The sequence below is a fragment of the Scyliorhinus canicula genome, chromosome 24, assembly GCF_902713615.1.
Source record: "Scyliorhinus canicula chromosome 24, sScyCan1.1, whole genome shotgun sequence".
In the NCBI taxonomy this organism is placed as follows: domain Eukaryota; kingdom Metazoa; phylum Chordata; class Chondrichthyes; order Carcharhiniformes; family Scyliorhinidae; genus Scyliorhinus; species Scyliorhinus canicula.
The window spans coordinates 17,900,146-17,923,686 of NC_052169.1; the positions used below are offsets into that span (position 1 = coordinate 17,900,146).

Consider the following 23,541-nt stretch of genomic DNA (forward strand, 5'->3'; position numbering starts at 1 on the left):
AAATACTTGTACAGAACTATGTTGGAGGATTTGATCAAATGCATGATTATAAAGATTGGGCAATGAGCACTTTACTTTTGCAAACCGCGAGGTGCTAATTCAGTAGCAGGTACGTCAAGCATGTTCAGTGCAATTCCTGCAGCAATTGCTAACATAGAGTCTCACCTGCAACGCCACTTTACTAAAAGTGTCACCAACATTAAATGGACAGATCTGTAAGACATGCAGTGGGAAGGTACATAGATACATAGATCACAGTGCAGAAGGAGGCCATTCTGCACCAACCCACTTCAGCCCTCACTTCCACCTTATACACCCACAACCCCATCTAACCTTTTTTGGACACTAAGGGCAATTTATCATGGCCAATCCACCTAACCGGCATGTCTTTGGACTGTGGGAGGAAACTGGAGCACCCGGAGGAAACCCACACATTCACGGGGATAACGTGCAGACTCCACACAGTGACCAGCAGGGAATCAAACCTGGGACCCTGGCGCTGTGAAGCCACAGTGCTTGCCACGTGTGCTACCCTGCTATAGAATCATAGAATTTACAGTGCAGAAGGAGGCCATTCAGCCCATCGAGTCTGCACCGGCTCTTGGAAAGAGCACCCTACCCAAGGTCAACACCTCCACCCTATCCCCATAACCCAGTTACCCCAATCAACACTAAGGGCAATTTTGGACACTAAGAGGAATTTAGCATGGCCAGTCCACCGAACCTGCACATCTTTGGACTGTGGGAGGAAACCGAAGCACCCGGAGGAAACCCACGCACACACGGGGAGAACGTGCAGACTCCACACAGACAGCGACCTAAGCCAGGAATCGAACCTGGGACCCTGGAGCTGTGAAGCAATTGTGCTAACCACTGTGCTACCTTGCTGCCCACGGTAGGAGGAGGGTGTAATGCTGAGAGAAGTTGAGATAATGCCATGCACTGGAGCACATCCTAATTTACCTTCTTCAATTGAAGAATGGGACTTGATCCTCGTGGTTCGCTTATTAAACATACAGGCGGTGCCCTTTTACTGCAATCTACATGGCAGAATGTAACCCATATAAATCTAATGTAAAATCCTGTAACTGTTTTAAAGAGACGGGAGAGTTGCTCTGTCTGCCCCTTCCTGGGATTGTTCTCCACTGGTAGCTCATTTGAGTCCAATTTGCAAAAAACAGGACAAATCAGAGCCAGGGGACCACATGTCCACCAGGCTGACGATCCATCATCGGGAAGATGTTTGAAGGGCTGAAGAGATGATTGAAAAGAGAAAGGGCCGTTTTAGAGATACGTCGTACAGCTTCTGGAAATGAAGGTTGCGCCTGACAAACTGGCTTGAGTTTTAAAAAAAAAAAACAGACGTTACTAGTTAGTGGATGAAGTAAATCAGGTTATCTACCTTTCAGAAAGCCCGACAAGGTACCTCACTCTGGAACTCCTTCCCCCCCCCCAACAGCGCTGAGGGGACTCGAGAAGGGCAGCTCACCACCACTTTCTCAAGGGCAATCAGAGACGGGCTGAAAAGCTGGCCCAGCCAGCGAAGCCCACATCCTGTAAATTAATTTTCAAAAGTTACTTTGCAAGATGGATGGATCAATGGAACTAGAACATCCAAAAAGTTGGAATCTAGTCAGGTGGATCTGCCTGAAGGCAAGTTATTAGCACTGTGCCCCAGAAACCGATCCAAAGCCTCTTATTAATGAAAGTAGTGGTGGTGATGCTGGAAATTCAGACTGTACGTGAATCAGTAATCAGGAAACTAAACTAGATTTTGAATCTCGCTTTATTTAAAACACAGCCCACACAGGAGTAGGCCCCATGTGGCGAACGGTAAAAGACGGTGACGACCCTCGCTGGCAGTTCACTTTTAGAATTGTCACACAAGTCGCCTCAGTTTTTGGAGGGTTTTTAATTCGAGGCTTCAAAGGTCGACTTATACGTCGGCATCTGTGGCACATTTCCGTTTAACGTTGGTGGACTCTGTATGATAGAACAGTGCTCAGTAAATGATTGAACTGTAATTACATCAGAACGAACAGGTTCCAACACATACTGATCATCCCTTTTCAAGATTAACTGACTTTGTGATAATGGCACAGTGGCTGGCACTGCTGCATCACAACGCTAGGTACCTGGGTTCGATTCCAGCTTCGGGTGACCGTCCGAGTGGAGTTTGCACATTCTCCCTGTGTCTGTGTGGGTTTCCTCCGGGTGCTCCCATTTCCTCTCACAGTCCAAAGGTGTGCAGGTTAGGTGGATTGGCCATGATAAATTGTCCCTTAGTGTCCAAAAAGGTGAGGTGGGGTTACAGGGATAGGGCGAGGGAGTGGGCCTGGGTAGGGAGCTCTTTCTGAGAGGGTTGGTGCCTCGTTGAGTCAATGGCCTCCTTCTGCACTGTAGTGATGGTATGATTCTATGGAACTGTCTCAGTCTAATTGGGTGGGATCATGAAAGCTGAACAGGTTGGTGTTTGACCACGTCGAGAGTACTGTGCCCGGTTTTGGTGCCCATAGATAGTGGCCGATAAGACTCTTGAAAAACGTTCAGACAAGAGCTCAGAGTATGATTTCTGGTTCAAAGAGCCTATGTTATTCAGATCGGCTTGAAGAGTTGGGTCTTTTTAAACTTTAGAGCAGTATAGACTTAAGAGGCAACCCGGTAGCGATCTATAAAATAATGAAAGAACTGAAACATTAAGTTTGCTAGATTGGGAAGGATCAGGGGAGCATGCAGATAAACTACACCAAAGTGGGAATAGGCTAGATGCAAGACCATGGCTTCTTTTCCCAGAGATGTGTTACCAGCTTTATTACCTTCATTATCGACCCTTGGACAGCTTGCCTCACCCGGGATGACATGGCAGTGGAGTTGGGCTTTAGGGAGAGTGGGCGTTAGGCAGTGTCTGGTTACAGTGCTCCAGGCACCATGAGCGTGGGACAGGCTCGACAGGCCAGCTGCTCCTTGCCTGCTCACCATTATCCTATGTCATACGCACTGCTTGAACATTGTTGATTATATGTTCACTTGCCTACATTTCTAATGGGAACTGCCTGCTAAACATGCCACTTATACCCTCCCACTGCAGACGTGGCGGCAATTACAAAAGCAAATTGCATTTATATAGCACTTCAATGTTGTAACGCCAGCCCCAGGGGCTTTACAACAGGGAAGGTAAATCAGAAATTTAACATTGAGCCACAGAAGGTGATATTAGGACTGGTGACCAAAGGTTTGGGCAAAGACGCAGGTTTTAAGAAATATCTTAAAGGCGGAGAGGTTGAGGGAGGTTATTCCAGAGATTAGGTCCCAGTCAACAATTGAGGAGCAAAGAAATTGGGAATGAGCAAGAAGTCAGAACAGGAATGATGCAGATATCTCAGAGGGTTGTGGGACTGGAGGAGGTTACTGAGATGCGGAGGAGGTTACTGAGATGAGGAGGAGGTTACTGAGATGCGGAGGAGGTTACTGAGATGCGGAGGAGGTTACTGAGATGCGGAGGAGGTTACTGAGATGCGGAGGAGGTTACTGAGATGCGGAGGAGGTTACTGAGATGCGGAGGAGGTTACTGAGATGCGGAGGAGGTTACTGAGATGCGGAGGAGGTTACTGAGATGCGGAGGAGGTTACTGAGATGCAGGGGAGGTTACTGAGATGCGGAGGAGGTTCCTGAGATGCGGAGGAGGTTCCTGAGATGCGGAGGAGGTTCCTGAGATGCGGAGGAGGTTCCTGAGATGCGGAGGAGGTTCCTGAGATGCGGAGGAGGCGAGGTCATGGAGGGATCTAAACATACTTGTCAAGTTTGGAGTCTTCTATCTTCTAATCTCCACCAGGAAGTTATAGTAAACCATTACAGATCACTGGTTAGGCCTCAGCAGGAGCATTGTCTCCAGATCCAGGCACCTCACTTGAAGGAAGGAATCCAAGTCCTGGAAAGATGCAGAGATTAACCAGAATGATAGCAGGAATGAGGAGCCTCATTGCATGGAACTGTGCCAAAAGTTTGGAAAACTGCCAATGTGGTACCCTAATTCAAAAAGGAAAGGGGACAAAATGCCCCTTATTGCTATTCACTGCTTCCTTAGTTAGGGGGACTTCCTCTGGTTGGAGGGCAGTAACCAGTGGACTGCCACAGGGATCAGTGCTGAAACCACAGCTCTTCACAGTATATATGAATGATTTGGAGATAGAAACAGAGTGTACTGCGGCCAAATTTGCAGATGATGCAGAAGTGGGAGGGAAGGCAGATTGTAAGGAGATATAAATAGTTTACAGCTAGACAGATTAAGTGAGTGGGCATAAATTGGCAAATGGATTCAATGTGGGAAAATCTGACATTGTTCATTTTGGAAGAAAGAATGAGAAGACGTATTATTTAAATGGAGAGTGTGCAGAAAAAAGGCGATCCTTGTTCATGAAACCCAGAAAGCTAGCGCACGGGTGTAGGACGTAATAGGGAAGGCAAATGGAATTCTAGCTTTTATTTCCAGGGGGCTGGAATATAAAAGTAAAGAGGTGTTGCTGGAATTGTACTAGTGAGGCCACATTTAGAATACTGTGAATATGGTTTTGGTCCCCTTATTTAAGAAAGGACATATTGGGCGAGATCTACCGGCCACGGCGCAACCAGTAGATGCCGGGTAATCCCTCTTCCGGGATCTAATCGGCTCGCCACACCTCAAGAGATCTAACATGATCTCGCGAGATGTCACAATGTAAATTCTGCCCATTGTGGGCAGGATCAACTTTTGGCAAATCTGCAGATTAGAGTGAGACAGCCAAGGCATGGGATCTAACCCTCTTGCTTTGGAGATCTCAGGCAAGCGCAGTTCAGTGCTGGTCCCCACAAACAGGCACTCATGGGGGTCTCCCAGGGGGTTGGAGGCCCCCCAGTTGCTTGTCCTCTGATAAGTATTTGAAGTGGAAGTATTTGTAAAGTAAAGTCGCCATTGTCCCAGATGACCACTGCTTTCCCTATTGTGGGGGGAGAGCTGGCTCTTGGTGATTTAACCTGAGGGTCACCCACACCTCAGGTGAGGGGCAAGGTTGAGAAAGCAGGGCCTTCATGAATAACCTCAGCCGGTACGGGAATTGAACCCACGCTGCTGGCCTCATTCTGTATCATGAACCAGCCAACTGAGCTAAACCAGTTGTAGGGCTAAGGGGAGAAAGTGAGGGTCATGAGAGTTAGAATCATTAGATAGCTCTTTCAAAGAGCTGGCATAGACACAAGGGCTGAATGGCCTCCGAGTGTGCTGTATGATTCGTTGAGGACGACGAGAAATTGGGAAATTATAGGGCCAGTTCCTATTATCAATATGAATGGCGGAGATAAAGACAAGGATGTATGACTTTAAAATTGGGACTGAATTACATCTGAACAGCCTGGGCTACCAGTATCCCCGTGTCTGCGTGGCTTTCCTCCGGGTGCTCCGGCATCCTCCCACAAGTCCCGAAAGGCGTGCTTGTTAGGTGAATTGGACATTCTGAATTCTCCCTCTGTGTACCCGAACAGGCGCCAGAGTGTGGCGACTAGGGGCTTTTCACAGTAACTTCATTACAGTGCAAATGTAAGCCTACCTGTGACACGAATAAAGATTATTATTATTATCCTTGCTTCAACCAAGGTTCAGGGGAAAATTAACTGAACGTGTGAGATCGCATGCATTTGCTGCGCTTTATCATCACAAATTCCTTGGTAAACATGTCGCATTTCCTGTATTTAAAGGCGAAGCCTGATAGGTACATGTGGGCGAAAGAACAGGTTATGTTGATAGGGTGAAATGAAGTAGGTAGAGTGGGAAGAGGCTCGTGTGGAATGTAAACACTTGTATAGACCAGGTGGGCAGAATGACGTGTTTCTGTGCTGCAAATTCTATGTAATTTTCACTATTGGAATGAGAATATAATTATCCTGTGACAGGTACTTCCTATCATAAATGGAATTTATAATGAGAATAAAAGCAAGAGCAAAGTGCCTCACTTTAAAATGGGACTGAAATACAGCTATGTGTTCCAGTCCAGTGACCCCTGTCCTTTGATCCTGTGTCACCTGCAGACTATACCTGGTATAAAGTCACAGGGGGACAACGAGAAATATTGAAGTATAATTTTGTTATTTATTAATAAATTTAGAGTACCCAATTCATTTTTTCCAATTAAGGAGCAATTTAGTGTGGCCAATCCATCTACCCTGCACTTCTTTTGAGTTGTGGGGGTGAAACCCACGCAAGCATGGGAAAAATGTGCAAACTCCACATGGACAGTGACCCAGGGCCGGGATCGAACCTGGGACCTCGGCGCCGTGAGGCAGCTGTGCTAACCACTGCTCCACCCTGCTGCCACTGAGAAATACTGAAGTTGACATTTTGTGATTTGCAGATGTCAGAAGAGTTACTTTCTCACAAGTACGTTACTAACCAGCAGATAAATACAAATTAATTTCCGTTGAATGCACGGAATCTATTGTGGCTTTCTTAAAAATAAAACTGATCAGATCTGTCTGAGTAATACTGTGGGGCACTGAAGCACCAGTTTCGGCAGTCTTGAACAAAGAAATGAGATGGGGTTTGAGGAGCTTGCACAAACCAACTCTCTCAATCTGTAATAACGTTGGGAACGATTCAATTTGTTCCCATCTTACAGTGTGAATGCAGCTTTAAGCTATTTACGCTGATATACTCTGGGGCTTGCAAGGAGAGGAAATTTCAGTGGGGCAAATGTGCTCGCGTACGGTGCCGAGAAATCTTCTAAACTCACAACCCACAAAACTTTATTAAACAATAAAGTTTAAAATCCTCTCCAACACATCCGAAGTTTTAAGAGCCAAAATCTATCAATGAATTTCTGGGATGTTTCCACGATTCAAGTGTACGAATTTCACACATTCACCATGGGCTGCAGTAACCGCACTGTTCATAATAATTCGATTCCCAGCTCTGGCCTGCGTTAATCCTTAGGTTCATGACCTGGTTTATAGAACATCAGAGACTGTGGGTGGGATTCGCCAGTCCCGCCCGAAGTCAATGGACCTTTTTGCCGGTGTGTCAAATTTTCCATCCTGCCCGTGACGATTCCCGTGGTGGGTGGGACCAGAAATCTGAGTATTCAACTGGAATGCGGTAATACCGGACAACGGAAAATGAGGTTGGGGGGCGGGGGGATTGTTCATTTCTAGAATACAGGTCCTTTGCCTTAGTGTAGCACCTACATCACCACTGGAATTTAAAATTTCAGACCTTGAGGGTGTGTATAAGATGACCAAAAGTTTACAATTTGCATTAATAGCCACCATTTCCTTCTATTAGATCCAGGCTCACATGCAACTACCAGTGTCTAGATTCCACTAGCTCTTGCCTCAGGCTCATTTTCTTCAGTGTTTCATAGCCAACCACCAATAAGAGAGTTGTTGGAGCCGAGGATAAGATGCGAGCTGACAATCCCTTGGTCAGGCCCAACAGACCCTCTTCTTTCAGAAGCTGCTCAAAAGTCTGAATTATCGAGGACCTCCCTTCCACCTGAAACAGAAAAGGGGGGATGGAAAACAAGCAAGTTACTGCAGTCGGGAAAGACCAGTATATTTTTAAGAGGTGGTTTTGTCCTGACCTTCTTCCCTACTCATTGGACCAACTCCTTCCAGCCCACAAGTTCATTTATTCATTAACGTATAGCTTTGGATAACTTAAAGCAAATTCTTTCCAACGTTTGCCCTTACTAGTAACCTGGTGACACTTGCACTAGTCGATAGGTTAACTAAGGTTAGATATTGAGCATCCATTTAAGTTACTTGTCTGTCACTTGGTTCTCAATGTTACTCACTCCACCAGTTATGGAGCCCTTATTTAAAACAATGGGAGAAACATCCCAATATTTAAATAGCATCTTTCCGAATTAAACTCTTCTCCGTTCTGAGACTAGAGCTTAGAGATCATCCTGGCTACTCTTTGACAGCCTGCATTTCCCTCCTCAATTCTGATGACACAAATGACATGTCATATTTTCAGTGTGATCTGGACAACATGTTATTTTTAAATGATTTTGCGGGATAGGGGCATCGCTGGCAAGCCCGTTTACCCATCCCTGGTTGACCTTGAGCCACCTTCTTGAACCACTGCAGCTTGTGTGGTGTCTGTGCACCGACAGTGCGGCTGGGGAAGGAGTTCATGGATTTGGGCTCAGTGACAATGAAGGAACGGGGACGTATGTCTGAGTCAGGATGGTGCGTGCCTTGAAGATGATGTTCCACTTGTGTTGTTCGTTCTGTCTTCAGAGCTTAACTTACGGCTACCTCAAATGCTGCCTGCCTGTGTCTGTGTCCTGCTCCCAGTTCTCCCTTCCGTGAAGTGTGTCGTCACTTCCTGTCCCTGTGTATTTATAGCTCTCCCGTGCTCCCTCTAGTGCTTGCTCAGTTGTATTGCATCTACTCAGATCTACAATCACCACACCACTCTCTCTGTTGCCCTTGTCCTTCCAGGAAGCTGTGGGAAATTCTGTCAAAGAATCCTTAAATGGTTCCTGCAGTACAACTTGCAGCCACAGAGTGACAGAGTTAGAGGGAGTGGATGGTCAAGGTGGTGAATGGGCTGCATTAATTCCTGTCAATCAATCTTCCGTGTTTTTTAAGAATTGCACAATGGAAAATGCCTTGGCACAACCAAACCGGCATGTCCTCTTGTCTTCACAGTTTGTTCTCAATTGCAAACTGTCGATGTGCTCACGTTTAATTTGACAAATCCACCACCTAAGCACCAAGGTTTACTGAATCTTAATAATAATTGCTTGTCACAAGTAGGTCAATGAAGTTACTGTGAAAAGCCCCTAGTCGCCACATTCCGGTGCCTGTTCGGGGAGGCCGGTACGGGAATTGAACCCGCACTGCCGGCCTTGTTCTGCGTTACAAGCCAAATCTTCCAAAATAACAATTGCCAATGACCCCACTGGCTTTCCTCCACAATTCTTTTTTTTTTTTATAAATGTTTTTATTCAGTTTTCATATTTTATATTGAACAAATTACAAATTGTTAGGAGAAAGAAAAAAGAAAAAAAAACAAACACGCAAAAATTAACATACACATTTACAGGTAAGCATCTTCGTAGTAGTAACTGCCCCCCCGCCCCCCCCCCCCCCCCCTCAACATGTTTATTTAGTTTGGTTTTGGGCCTTAGCTAGCCATCGAACCCCCGTAACGAACCTGTAGCCCCCCCCCCTCCCGCTACCTTCCCCCGACTATTCTTCCTCTTGTACATTGGCCACAAATAGGTCCCGGAACAGTTGCATGAATGGCTCCCACGTTCTGTGGAAGCCGTCGTCCGATCCTCGGATGGCAAATTTGATTTTCTCCATTTGGAGAGATTCCGAGAGGTCGGACAGCCAGTCCGCAGCTCTGGGCGGTGCTGCTGACCGCCAGCCAAACAGGATTCTACGGCGGGCGATCAGGGAGGCAAAGGCAAGGGCGTCTGCCCTCCTCCCCAGGAATAGATCTGGCTGTTCTGAAACCCCGAAGACCGCCACTATCGGGCATGGCTCCACCCTCACTCCCACCACTTTGGACATAACCTCGAAGAAGGCTGTCCAGTACTCCACGAGTCTGGGGCAAGACCAGAACATGTGGGCGTGGTTGGCCGGGCCTCTTTGGCACCGTTCACATCTGTCTTCCACCTCCGGGAAGAACCTACTCATACGGGTTCTTGTTAAGTGGGCTCTATGTACCACTTTTAGTTGCGTCAGGCTGAGCCTTGCGCACGTGGAGGTGGAGTTGACCCTATGCAGTGCTTTGCTCCAGAGTCCCCACCCGATCTCCATCCCCAGGTCGTCCTCCCATTTCCTCCTTGTTGCGTCCAGTACGGTGTCGTCCCTATCTACCAGTCGGTCATACATGTCACTACAGTTCCCTTTCTCTAGGATACTTGCGTCCAGTAGGTCTTCCAGTAGTGTCCTCCACAATTCTGTCTCATTCATAAGAATGGGAATTCTCCTGAAGCTGTTAACAACATTACCAAGGGAAAGCAAAGAGCGATTGGTGGTCCCAGTGGCAATTTAATGAACACCTCACACTGCAAGGTTACACAAGTATGCTGTGTTTATAATCACAAAGTCTCTGGGTGAAGGTATTTTGAAAACAGATAATATTTCAGGGGATAGATCAAGAATACTGGGTCCTAGGGTGGGATAAATATGAGAACAGCTTTAAGCTCTGTGAACATTGACAAAACAGTGGCCCATGCCCTCCCTTTTGTTATCTGACGCTTTCTGAAGTTCAGAAGATATAGCAGCAGAATTAGGCTATTTGGCCCATCGAGTTTGCTCCGCCATTCTATCATGGCTGATATGTTCCTCATCTGCTACCTACAATGTTACAGGCCAAGAGCTGGATTGCGAAATCAGCCAGAGCATCGCCTTCCCTAGAATACATGACCTAGGAGCAGGAATAAGCAATTTAGCTTCCGAGCCTCAACACCTTCAATGTGATCATGGCTGATCCCATCCTGGCCTCAACTCCACCGTCCAGCCCGTTCTCCATAACCCTTCAACCCCATTACCAATTAAAAATCTATCTAACTCCTCCTTAAATTTACTCACTTTCCCAGCATCCACCGCACTCCGGGGTAGCGAATTCCACAGATAGTGGTGCTTAGTACATCATTATACAGCAATGAATAGCAGTGGCTCCAGACTACCCGATCCACAGGACCATTCTTCACGCACCAACCTGAGCAATCAGCGGCAGCAGGTTATACAACTGTGGAGGCCGTTTCAGTCAAATATGATTCTGAGCAGCATGTTCAAAGGGAGGAAATCAGCAGTAAGTACTTGGAAGTGGCAGTTCTGGTCTGACATTGGCAGTGTCAATGATGAAGGGCAAAGCAGCCCATCAACCAACTTAAGCCTTCAGTCTCTCCACCAGCAGTGTGGCAGTAATGGCTACCAAATGTAAGATGAACTGCAGCAACCCGCCAAGGTTCCTTCGGCAACACCTCACAAATCCCTGAGCTCTACATAGAACATAGAACAGTACAGCACAGTACAGGCCTTTCAGCCCACGATGTTGTGCCAACCATTTATCCTCATCTAAGATCAACCTAACCTACACCCCTTCAATTTACTGCTGTCCTTGTGCCTGTCTAAGAGTCGCTTAAATGTCTCTAATGACTCGGACTCCACCACCTCTGCTGGCAGTGCATTCCATACACCCACCACTCTGTGTAAAGAAACCTACCTCTGACATCTCCCCTATACCTTCCTCCAATCACCTTAAAATTATGTCCCCTCGTGACAGCCATTTCCACCCTGGGGAAACGTCTCTGGCTATCCACTCTATCCATGCCTCTCATCACCTTGTACACCTCTATCATGTCACCTCTCTGCCTTCTTCGCTCCAGTGAGAAAAGCCCTAGCTCCCTCAACCTTTCTTCATAATACATGCCCTCCAGTCCAGGCAGCATCCTGGTAAATCTCCTCTGTACCCTCTGCAAAGCATTCACATTTATCAAGGTTGAACTCCATCTGCCACTTCTCAGCCTAGCTCTGCATCCTGTCAATGTCCTGCTGTAACCTGCAACAACCCTCAACACTATTTACAACTCCCCCAACCTTTGTGTCATCGGCAAACTTACTAACCCACCCTTCCACTTCCTCATCCAAGTCATTTATAAAAACCAGAAAGAGCAGAGGTCCCAGAACAGATCCCTGCAGGACACCACTGGTTACCGACCCCCAGGCAGAATACTTTCCATCCACTACCACTCGCTGTCTTCTTTTGGCCAGCCAATTCTGTATCCAGACAGCCAAATTTCCCTATGTCCCATGCCCCCTAAGTTTCTGAATGAGCCTACCATGGGGAACCTTATCAAATGCCTTACTGAAATCCATATACACCACATCCACTGCCTGACCTTCATCAATGTGTCTCGTCACATCCTCAAAGAATTCAATGAGGCTTGTGAGGCATGACCTGCCCCTCACAAAGCCATGCTGACTATCTTTAATCAAATTATGTTTTTCTAAATAATCATAAATCCTGGGCGAGATTCTCCGCAAATGCGGAGAGTCGTAAAGGCTGCTGTGAAACCGGCCGTGTTTCACGGCAGCCTTCACGCCCGCTCCCGGGACCCGATTCTCCCCCTCCCATCGGGGCTAGGAGCTGGACCCCGGGAATCACGGCGTCGCGGCCTTAACGACCGTCGTTAAGAATGCGCGCCAAGATGACGCGCGGCCGGCTCCAACCCGCGCATGCGCGTGTGATGTCATCACGCCATTGACGGAACCCGAGCATGCGCGGTTCCGCATTTCTCCACCGCCGCCCGACAAGATGTGGCGGCTTGTTCTTGTCGGGCGGCGGAGGGGAAATAGTGCGTCCCTTTTGGACGCAGGCCCGACGATAGGTGGGCACCGATCACGGGCCTGTCCCCTCCCGAGCACAACGGTGGTGCCCCCGCCCCAAACGGGCCTCTGGATGCCCCAAACGGGCACCCAGCGCCCGTTTTTACGACGGTAGCGAGCAGGTGTGTTTGCTGCCGTGAAAAAACAGGGGTAAAGGCCCGGCCGCTCGGCCATGGAGAATCGCCGCTCGCCGTAAAAGACAGCGAGCGGCGATTCGTAACGTGGGTCGGGCGAGGGGGGGGGGGGGGGGGAAGAGAATAGCGGGAGGGCGTGAAAAATGTTGGGAGGCCCTCCCGCTATTCTCCCAACCGGCATGGGGGGGCGGAGAATCGCGCCCCCTATCTCTCCAGCAGGACAAGGGCAAGTAGTGGGAACAGCGCTACCTTCAAGTTTGCCCTGCAGTCACACACTATCTCCCCATGGACTTTAACCACCGCTCCTTCATCATTGCTGGGTCAAAATCCTTCAGCCCCCACCTTCGCCAAACTGACTGCAGCACATCTGGTGGGCAACTAGCAATATATATGCTGGCCTTACGAGTGACGCAAATAGGCAGAAAATGACATTTTGAAAACAAATTATCCTCACCTGAACGCGAGCTCTAACCACATCCATCGGGTTGGTGAGTGTAGATGCAGTGATCGCTGCCATTGGTCCTGCAAGTCCTTGTAGGAGCAGATGAGGGCACTCATTGGGAGCTACTTTTGACAGCTGCTCTGTAATTCAGACCCAAGAGAATGAATCAATGGTTAGAGGCACACAATCAGAAGATTCTTCGCTCAGTCACCTTGCACTAATACCACAAGCATATGATAGGTATAGGCAAAATACAATAAAGTTTTAATACAGGACTCCTGTCACAGTTAAATGTTAATTTGAGACCCTTTCTGACTTATTATCTGCTTCAGTATCCCTCCCCCCCGCAAAGAAAAACCTTTTTCTTTAAATGTCACATCTGGAGTTGGGGCAACAGTGCTCATTATTTTGCAGTCTTGTGATTGTTCTGAATCTACTATATTAATAATCCACATCATGTATAAATATTAGAAGTGAGAATCATTAGAACAGAAACATATATGAGGATTCTCCACAAAGAAATTGGGAGGGAAAAATGAATCAAGGAAAGATGAAGTAACAAAATGACGGAAAGAGCTAGGGCAGAAAGGTGCGACGTTTTTCAGGAACGGTGGTGGAAACATGCAAACTGAACTCTGATTAAAACCCGACTAAACCAGAACAGATTACGGAGCGAGAACAGGAACAGGACAGGACAACGTTCAAGGGATTTAGTCAGCAGAAGTTTAGGGAAAATTTCAAATACCTGAGAGTCAAGGAATAAATGAGAATATGAGGAGAAAGAAGAGAATTCAGGCAAACCGTTGTTATTTGGAAGGTTACAGTACTGAGCAGCAAGTTACTAGAGAAAGATATTTCAGCACAATCTAAATGTGAGTGTGGCAATTGGATGCCTCCTTGTCATTGACCTCTCCGCTGATGAAAATAGGCCCTTCCTAACTGCTCTAGCTGTGGCCCAGCTATTATTTTAAACAGTTCTACCATAACCTCCCTGTGTGCCTCAGGTGACTGTCTGTGTGGAGTGTGCACGTTCTCCCTGTGTCTGTGTGGGTTTCCTCCGCGTGCTCCGATTTCCTCCCACAGGTTAGGTGGATTGGCCATGCTAGAAATTGCCCATTAGTGCCCAAAGATGAGCAGGTTAGGTGGGCTTATGGGGTTACATGGATAGGGTGGGGGAGTGGACCTGAGTGGGGTACACTTTCAGAGGGTCGGTGCAGACCTGTTGGGCCGAATGGCCTCCATCTACACTGTACGAATTCTATACATACCTTACGGCCAGCAATTAACCATTACTGCAACAGTGCCATTTAACTGATATCGCAGCAGCGTTGCTGCTTAACCGTTACTACGACACTGGTGTGTAACTGTAGTTGTGGGGCTTACATATAATTGTTGGCATGTACAATTAGGGTGGCATATAGTCATAGAATTAGACATAGAATTTACAGTGCAGGAGGAGGCCATTTGGCCCATCAAGTCTGCATCAGAAAGACCAACCCACCTCAGCCCACACCTCCACCCATGCCCCACAATCCAGTAACCCTACCTAACCTTTTTTTTGAACACTATGGCCAATTTAGTATGGCCAAACCACCTAACCTGCACATCTTTGGACTGTGGGAGAAAACCGGAGCACCCGAAGGAAACTCATGCAGACACGGGAGAACTTGCGGACTCCACACAGACAGTGACCCAAGCCGGGAATCGAACCAGGGACCGTGGAGCTGTGAAGCAACTGTGCTAATCACTGTGCTACTCCGGACTGTGGGAGGAAACCGGAGCATCCGGAGGAAACCCACGCAGACACGGGGAGAACGTGCAAACTCCACACAGACAGGAATTCCCAAGCCGGGAATCGAACCTCGGACCCTGGAGCTGTGAAGCAACCGTGCTACCCCATAGACTGGCACATAACCACTACCGCAACACTGGTACATGCCGGTATTTATCGTTATTGCAAATTTGAAATGTAACTATTTCAATGCCCGTGTTGTGTCAATGGTTACCATGGCGCTGTCACATAATCGGTACCATGGCACTAGCATGTAACTGCTATAATTAATTGGTGCTGTTACACTTTTTACAGGAGACATGTCCTATTTTAATTAATATTATATATTGTAGTGTGGTTACTGAATGGCTGTAAACATGTATTGGCTAAACAGTACTTTTGTATAAATCAAGCCTGGATGAAGCTCAAAATTTGGCAACCGTGAGACTAAAATATCCCAATTGGTATAATTGGTGAACAGCAGGAGTAATTTTCAATTTGGATTGGATTAGGGTGAAAAGTATTTTTCTGCGTGCAGCTCAATCAGATCATTTAGTACATGAAAAGAAAATAGGACAACGCAAGGTACACAATGTTATTTTACCAAATTCATTCTGACCAAGTATAACGGCAAGTTACACTATACACAAGTGGTCAAAAAGAAATCTTGTTCCAAATTATTTGTGGCGAGTACATTTATTATAAGGTGTTATGACTAGCAACTGAGATCATGACAGGGAGAGAATTCTTACGTACCTGCGTAGAAGTGATAAAAAGGCCACCACACTGCACTGTTAGGAATGTACGTCATCAAGGAGGCTAGATATCCTCTGTAAAACCCTCTTGGGCCGTCAACCCTGATAATCTGATTGATAACCGCCTGTGTTTGTCCAAATACTCGTCTGTATTTTACATCAGATGGTGACAGCTTGAACCTGCCAAGGTTCCCTGCATGGCCCGCCAGCATCAAGTGCTGAGATATGATATCAATGGGCACGATGATGCTCTGTGCCACAAGCGACGCTGTGCCTCCTGCAACAAGCGACTTTATGGCATTATTATCGCTGTATTTGGACAAGTATACCCGTACCAGCTCGTAAGTAGTAATATACCCTTGGCCAGAGACTAGGGTCAACGCGTTCAATGGAAATCCTCTGTAAAGTCCTCGGACACCCTCAGATCGTAGGATTTTAAGAAACGCGTCAGAAGTGCCATGGTAATGACTCTTCCCTTTCTGTATCTGAAGTCTAGTTCGGATCAATGCGGCTGGATATACCATAAACCGCAGTGACAGAGCCATAACAACACCAATGCAGTAGAATTTTTTCTTGTCCAGATCGTTCCATTCTATTATCTGGATGTTTCGCTTCTCTTGCATCTTTTTTGGTCACCGTTGCTTCTGATGTCCACGGTAATCTGCAAAGATTCAGGAACGGTGCTCAGTTTCAGAACTGCTAATGTTGGCTTTGTCCACTTTACAAGTCGCTTTCTTCCCAGAACGTACATAAAATAACTGCCCTCTCCAGTACAGGTACATGAACTCTCCTATCAATGCATATAATTTGAATAACCCCCAAATTAACATAAAACAGAACATTATCTCACATGATGAGAAAGAAAAGACATGGCTTGTTTCTACAGACCTCCCCAGCGCTAACATTCTCTCCCTTGACTGAGTGTAGCTCAAGGCCAGTGATTTGTATCTGGGCAAATTCCATTGGAGTTTTATCTTTCAAGTGGTCAATCTAAAGGTGGCGAATTGAGATAAAAAGTGAACGTGGCCTATTCAACTGTGGAAGGCATCATAACCAAGACCAGTCTTGTCAAAATTCAGGGGTTTTCCAACACAGCGATTGTTGATAGCCTTTAGGTCAGACTGCGGGAGAAAACCGGAGCACCCGTTGGAAACCCACGCAGACATGGGGAGAACGTACAGACTCCGCACAGACAGTGACCCAGCGGGGAATCGAACCTGGGACCCTGGTGCTGTGAAGCCACAGTGCTAACCACCATGCTACCCCCAGGATATTAGCGGGGACATTAGTGAACCAGATGGGTTTTTATGACAATGGTTTCACGGTCACCTTTAGATTTTGATTGAATTCAAATTTCACCATCTTCAGTGGCGGGATTCCAACCTAGATCCCAAAAGCATTACTCTGTCTGGGTCTCTGGTTTACTAGTCCAGTGACAATACCATTACGTCAATGCCTCCCCCATCCACATCCCTCCCCAACCCCCCCCCCTTTTACCCCCCCACCCCATTCACTCACCCTCATAATCCCCAAACCCCATCATCCCCCACCACAATCCTGCTCCCCCCAACCCATCATCCCCATTCCCACCCAACCTTACTCCCCCACCAGCTCCCCCCACCCACCATCACCCAACCATCAGCTCCTCCAACCATTGCCTTGCCAATCCCTCTGAACAACGCCCACCCCCAACCAACTGCACCCTCAACCATCAGCCAACCCCTCCCAACCTTTGCCAGCTCCTCACAGCCATCGCCCACCCCCTCGTCAACATCTCTGAACCACACCCCCCCCCCCACCATCGCCCAACTACAACCTTCAATCATGGCCCACCCCCTCAACAAATTTGCACCTCTCGCAACCCCCCTCCCCAACCACACCCCATGACCATCCACACCCTATGCAACATCCTGCCCACCATATCCTGCCACACCCCCACCAACCCCCGACCACTTGCCCAACATCCCCAACCATTGACCACCCCCACCATCCATCCACACCCCACGCACCATCCCTCCCCCACCTTAACCTTCCACACCCCACAAACCAACTGCAACCTCCTCCACAATCCCCAACCACCCTCCCCATTCCAACTGCACCCCCAAACCACCATCCACCCCTCCATCACCGCTCACCCACGAACCACACACCCTCCCTCCCACCCGCAATCGCCTGTCCACCCAAAGCCCCACCCACCAACACCCATGCCCCCCAACCCATCACTTGCCAACCAATTCCCTCACCCACCCTGCCATACATCTCCCTACCCCACCCATCCCTTTCCCTCCCCACCCCTCTCCCTCCCCCACCCCTCTCCCTCCCCCACCCCTCTAGCCCTCCCTCCCCACCACTCCCTCCCTCCCACTCCCCGGCCACCCTTCCCTCTCCCCCCTCCCTCCGCTACCCCTCCCTCCCCCACCCCTCTCCCTGCCCTACATCTCTCTCCCTGCCCCCACATCCCTCCCCATACCCCTCCACCCCGCCCCCTCCAATCATCCCCCACCCCTCCGTCCCTCTCCCTCCCCCACCCCTCCATCCCTCTCCCACCCCTCCATCCCTCTCCCACCCCTCCATCCCTCTCCCACCCCTCCATCCCTCTCCCACCCCTCCATCCCTCTCCCACCCCTCCATCCCTCTCTCTCCCACCCCTACCCCTCCATCTCCCACCCCTACCCCTCCATCTCCCACCCCTACCCCTCCATCTCCCACCCCTACCCCTCCATCCCTCTCTCTCCCCCTCCCCCTCCATCCCTCTTCCACCCCTCCATCCCTCTTCCACCCCTCCATCCCTCTCCCTCACCGTCAATGGTCACCCTTCATGTCTGAAGACAGCTCCTCCATCCCGAGAGTGGCTGCAGTATTCCCCTGCCGGGTGCAGGCGGCAGTGACGGGTTCGGAGGGACCGGGTAGGCGCCTGAATGGCGGAGGAAACTCGGGCCGTTGCTAGCCGGGCTCGGAAGGAGCGCGCTGATTGGCTGCGGTGGGGCGGCCAATGGGGATGCGGCTTACTGCCGGGCTGCGGCTGTCGTGCCTCACCTGGAGAGAGCGATGGCGGCGGAGACAATAGCAGGTAGGAGGGAGAGGGTAGGAGGGAGAGGGTAGGAGGGGGAGGGTAGGAACGGTAGGAGGGAGAGGGTAGGAACGGTAGGAGGGGGAGGGTAGGAACGGTAGGAGGGGGAGGGTAGGAACGGTAGGAGGGGGAGGGTAGGAACGGTAGGAGGGGGAGGGTAGGAACGGTAGGAGGGGGAGGGTAGGAACGGTAGGAGGGGGAGGGTAGGAACGGTAGGAGGGGGAGGGTAGGAACGGTAGGAGGGGGAGGGTAGGAACGGTAGGAGGGGGAGGGTAGGAGGGAGAGGGTAGGAACGGTAGGAGGGGGAGGGTAGGAACGGTAGGAGGGGGAGGGTAGGAACGGTAGGAGGGGGAGGGTAGGAGGGAGAGGGTAGGAACGGTAGGAGGGGAGGGGTAGGAGGGGGAGGGTAGGAACGGTAGGAGGGGGAGGGTAGGAACGAGAGGGTAGGAGGAGGAGGGTAGGAGGAGGAGGGGCGGGTAGGAACGGGAGGGTAGGAACGGGAGGGTAGGAGGAGGAGGGGCGGGTAGGAACGGGAGGGTAGGGGCGGGTAGGAACGGGAGGGTGGGTAAGGGGGGGAGAGGGTAAGGAGGGGGGGAGAGGGTAAGGAGGGGGGAGAGAGGGTAAGGGGGAGAGAGGGTAAGGGGGGGAGAGAGAGGGTAAGGGGGAGAGAGGGTAAGGGGGGGAGAGAGGGTAAGGGGGGGAGAGAGGGTAAGGGGGGGGAGAGAGGGTAAGGGGGGGGGAGAGAGGGTAAGGGGGGGGGGAGAGAGGGTAAGGGGGGGGGGAAGAGAGGGTAAGGGGGGGGGAGAGAGGGTAAGGGGGGGGAGAGAGGGTAAGGGGGGGCGAGAGGGTAAGGGGGGGAGAGAGGGTAAGGGGGGGGAGAGAGGGGTAAGGGGGGGGGAGAGAGGGTAAGGGGGGGAGAGAGGGTAAGGGGGGGGGGAGAGGAGGGTAAGGGGGGGGGGAGAGAGGGTAGGGGGGGAGAGAGGGTAAGGGGGAGAGAGGGTAAGGGGGGGAGAGAGGGTAAGGGGGGGAGAGAGGGTAAGGGGGGGGGGAGAGAGGGTAAGGGGGGGGGAGAGAGGGTAAGGGGGGGAGGAGAGAGGGTAAGGGGGGGGGGAGAGGGTAAGGGGGGGGGGAGAGGGTAAGGGGGGGGGGAGAGAGGGTAGGGGGGGAAGAGAGGGTAAGGGGGGGAAGAGAGGGTAAGGGGGGGAAGAGAGGGTAAGGGGGGGGAAGAGAGGGTAAGGGGGGGAGAGAGAGGGTAAGGGGGGGAGAGAGGGTAGGGGGGAAGAGAGGGTAGGGGGGGAAGAGAGGGTAAGGGGGGGAAGAGAGGGTAAGGGGGGGAGAGAGGGTAAGGGGGAGAGAGGGTAAGGGGGGGGGAGAGAGGGTAAGGGGGAGAGAGGGTAAGGGGGGGAGAGAGGGTAAGGGGGAGAGAGGGTAAGGGGGAGAGAGGGTAAGGGGGAGAGAGGGTAAGGGGGGGAGAGGGTAGGGGGGGAGGAGAGAGGGTTAAGGGGGGGGAGAGAGGGTAAGGGGGGGAAGGGTAAGGGGGGGAAGAGGGTAAGGGGGGGAGAGGGTAAGGGGGGGAGAGGGTAATGGGGGGGGAGAGGGGAGGGTAAGGGGAGGGAGGGAGAGGGTAAGGGGGGGTGAGAGGGTAAGGGGGGGGTGAGAGGGTAAGGGGGGGGGGTGAGAGGGTAAGGGGGGGGGTGAGAGGGTAAGGGGGAGAGAGGGTAAGGGGGGAGAGAGGGTAAGGGGGGGAGAGGTTAGGGGGGGAGAGGGTAAGGGGGGGAGAGGGGAGGGTAAGGGGGGGGAGAGGGGAGGGTAAGGGGGGGAGGGAGAGGGTAAGGGGGGGGAGAGGGTAAGGGGGAGAGGGTAAGGGGGGGGAGAGGGTAAGGGGGGGGAGAGGGTAAGGGGGGGGGGAAGAGGGTAAGGGGGGGGGGAGAGGGTAAGGGGGGGGGAGAGGGTAAGGGGGGGGAGAGGGTAAGGGGGGGGAGAGGGTAAGGGGGGGGAGGGGGAGGTAAGGGGGGGAGGGAGAGGGTAAGGGGAGGGAGGGAGAGGGTAAGGGGGGGAGAGGGTAAGGGGGAGAGGGTAAGGGGGGGGGGTAAGGAGGGAGAGGGTAAGGGGGGGGAGGAGAGGGTAAGGGGGAGAGGGTAAGGGGGAGAGAGGGTAAGGGGGAGAGAGGGTAGGGGGGGAGGGAGAGGGTAAGGGGAGGGAGGGAGAGGGTAAGGGGGGGAGAGGGTAAGGGGGGGGAGGAGAGGGTAAGGGGGGGAGAGAGGGTAAGGGGGAGAGAGGGTAAGGGGGAGAGAGGGTAAGGGGGAGAGAGGGTAAGGGGGGGAGAGAGGGTAAGGGGGGGGAGAGGGTAAGGGGGGAGGAGGGTAAGGGGGGGGGAGAGGGGAGGGTAAGGGGGGGAGGGAGAGGGTAAGGGGGGAGAGGGTAAAGGGGGGGAGAGGGTAAAGGGGGGGAGAGGGTAAGGGGGGGAGAGAGGGTAAGGGGGGGGAGAGGGTAAGGGGGGGGAGAGGGTAAAGGGGGGGGAGAGGGTAAGGGGGGGAGAGGGTAAGGGGGGGAGAGGGAGGTAAGGGGGGGGAGAGGGGCGGGTAAGGGGGGGGGAGAGGGTAAGGGGGGGAGGGAGAGGGTAAGGGGGGGGAGGGAGAGGGTAAGGGGGGGGAGGGAGAGGGTAAGGGGGGGGAGAGGGTAAGGGGGGCAGAGGGTAGGGGGGGGGAGAGAGGGTAAGGGGGGGGAGAGGGTTAAAGGGGGGGGGAGAGGGTAAAGGGGGGGGAGGAGAGGGTAAGGGGGGGGAGGAGAGGGTAAAGGGGGGGCGAGAGAGGGTAAGGGGGGGGAGAGGGTAAGGGGGGGAGAGGGTAAGGGGGGGGAGAGGGTAAGGGGGGGGGAGTGGGTAAGGGGGGGGGAGAGAGGGTAAGGGGGGGAGAGGGTAAGGGGGGGGAGGAGAGGGTAAGGGGGGGAGAGAGGGTAAGGGGGGGGGGAGAGAGGGTAAGGGGGGGGGGGGAGAGAGGGTAAGGGGAGGGACGGGAGGGTAGGGACGGTAAGGGGAGGGACGGGAGGGTAGGGACGGTAAGGGGGAGGGACGGGAGGGTAGGGACGGTAAGGGGAGGGACGGGAGGGTAGGGACGGTAAGGGGAGGGACGGGAGGGTAGGGACGGTAAGGGGAGGGACGGGAGGGTAGGAGGAGGGAAAGGGTAGGGGGAGGAAGGGGGGAAAGGGTAGGGGAAGGAAGGGGGGAAGGGTAGGGGAAGGAGAGGGAAAGGGGAGGAAAGGCGGGTAGGAGGGGGTAGGAGGGGAGGAGGGGGGGAGGGTAGGAGGGGGAAGGAGGGAGGAGAGGGTAGGAGGGGGGAAGGAAGGGGGAGAGGGTAGGAGGGGGGGAAGGAAGGGGGAGAGGGTAGGAGGGGGAAGGGGGAGAGGGTAGGAGGGGGGAAGGAGGGAGAGGGGGGGAGAGGGTAGGAGGGGGGACGGGGGAGAGGGTAGGAAGGACGGAGGGAAAGGGTAGGGGAAGGAGGGGGAAGAGGGAAAGGGGGGTAGGAGGGGGGAGAGGGTAGGAGGGGGGAAGGAGGGGAGAAGGGGGAGAGGGTAGGAGGGAGAGGGAAGGTAGGAGGGGGAAGGAGGGAGAGGGAAGGTAGGAGGGGGAAGGAGGGAGGGGGAAGGAGGGAGACGGTAGGAGGGGGGAAGGAGGGAGAGGGTAGGAGGGGGGAAGGAGGGAGAGGGTAGGAGGGGAGAAGGAAGGAGGTGAGAGAGGGATGTTGGTGATGAAAGGGCGAGAGTGATGGTGGGGAGCAAGATGGGTTATAGTTGGGGGGTGGGGGGTATGGTGGTTACTGACGAGATCCCACTTGAGGAAACTCGATGTCTCACCATAAAGTGTGGTGAAAGCAGAACCTACAATCTCTTGAAAGGGGAGGCTGTTCAGTATTTAAAAAGGCATTGGGACTGAGTGTGGGAGTCAGTAGATAAGCTGCAACGATCTGTGCTAAAATTGCTCTGAACCAATACTGATACAAGTAAGGTTGCATGTGTAAAGATATACATCCCCATGGTTCTCATTTAAACAGTAAACATAAAGTTACTATAGCCCCAGTTGGCTGTAGTCTCATTTTATCATGTGGTCCATCCTAAAGCAAGGATCTTTCATTACTGCTGCTGTGATATTGCTCTCACTGCTAGGTTAACAGCATGTTTCTATAAAGTGAGGCCATAAAAGAATTCCAGTTCAAGTCATTTAAAGGAATTGCTATCAAATTGTTCAATGCAAGAATTAATACATAATCTCTCAAACTGTGAGAAAGTAATTTCATTTTGTCAGTCCTTGGATCAAAGGTTACTACCAAATCCTGCCTGAGAAAATGCCCTCCATTTTAGCTCGAATATATCCAAGCTGGTTTGATAAATTCCTAGTTCTGTGACTTACTCCTGTGCCAAATTAAAACTTGTATAATCTTTCTTTCCTCAATGTTCATGGATGCTGGCCCAATCATCACCTGTGCCTTACGCAAAGCCTTTACGTAGCTGTGTGGATGTGTAATGTTACAACCCAATCAAATCTCGGTTGTATGAATGCAACTTTACATCAAAACATTTTCATCAAGGGATGATGTAAATCGCAGACGTAAAACTTTCTCTGGAGTGCTTAACCTCACTTCGGTAGGTTTTTCAAGATGTTGAGACACCTATGTGAAGGAGTGAGGAGCTTATTTCATGAACAAAAGACAAAAAGTCCAGATCGTCCAAACAAATGATTTAAAAAGTCCCACTAGGAATAAACATGCATTTTTGGTTGGGTATAATTGGCACACCACACAGATGCTGTGACCTTCACTTTTAAGGGTAATTGGAGGATGGGTTAGTTCCCGATATCAGCCCTCAAATTAGCTTTTTACTAGCTTCAACTTATGGCCATGTTTTCTACTCCAGCGAAAGGTCCTGAATAGCCCCAAACTTCTTCAGCCTTTCCCCCATAACCCAGACCTCCATGTGTCTTTCTGCACTCCTGCAAA

At 51.2% G+C, this 23,541-nt stretch overlaps 2 protein-coding genes across 6 annotated transcripts in view; one reads left to right on the top strand and one right to left on the bottom strand.

The window, feature by feature from the left end:
• Positions 1 to 23,541, top strand: part of ireb2 (iron-responsive element binding protein 2) — a 102,340-nt gene that overhangs the window by 14,628 nt on the left and 64,171 nt on the right. Inside the window, exon 1 of one of the 2 annotated variants that reach the window (XM_038784532.1) lies at positions 18,434 to 18,550. The exons of the other annotated variant lie outside the window; for it this stretch is intronic. Coding sequence (XP_038640460.1) covers positions 18,529 to 18,550 — 22 coding nt within the window. The 5' untranslated portion in view covers positions 18,434 to 18,528. Of the gene's footprint in view, positions 1 to 18,433; positions 18,551 to 23,541 lie in introns of those variants that run through there. 2 annotated transcript variants of the gene reach the window in all.
• Positions 1,769 to 18,418, bottom strand: LOC119956943 (solute carrier family 25 member 44-like). Of its 4 annotated transcripts, none has more exons than XM_038784536.1 (5): positions 18,281 to 18,418; positions 15,482 to 16,141; positions 12,967 to 13,094; positions 7,356 to 7,516; positions 1,769 to 1,983 (listed from the first exon to the last, which is right to left on the bottom strand). In XM_038784536.1, the coding sequence occupies exons 2-5, from the start codon at positions 16,101 to 16,103 to the stop codon at positions 1,968 to 1,970; spliced, it is 927 nt and encodes a 308-aa protein (XP_038640464.1). In that variant the 5' UTR covers positions 16,104 to 16,141; positions 18,281 to 18,418; the 3' UTR covers positions 1,769 to 1,967. The 4 variants fall into 4 exon arrangements, with proteins under 4 accessions (XP_038640464.1, XP_038640463.1, XP_038640462.1 ...); XM_038784535.1 differs by having other exon boundaries at positions 7,319 to 7,516; XM_038784534.1 differs by lacking the exon at positions 1,769 to 1,983 and having other exon boundaries at positions 6,755 to 7,516.

What these genes read in the sequence shown, in the direction of transcription:
- LOC119956943 (XM_038784535.1), bottom strand. Translation starts at nt 16,103, where the DNA reads ATGCAAGAGAAGCGAAACATCCAGATAATAGAATGGAACGATCTGGAC. An exon ending in TTTTTATCACTTCTACGCAG is followed by an intron (nt 13,095 to 15,481) that starts GTACGTAAGAAT and finishes TCTGAATTACAG; the next exon opens with AGCAGCTGTCAAAAGTAGCT. An exon ending in TGGTTAGAGCTCGCGTTCAG is followed by an intron (nt 7,517 to 12,966) that starts GTGAGGATAATT and finishes TTTCTGTTTCAG; the next exon opens with GTGGAAGGGAGGTCCTCGAT.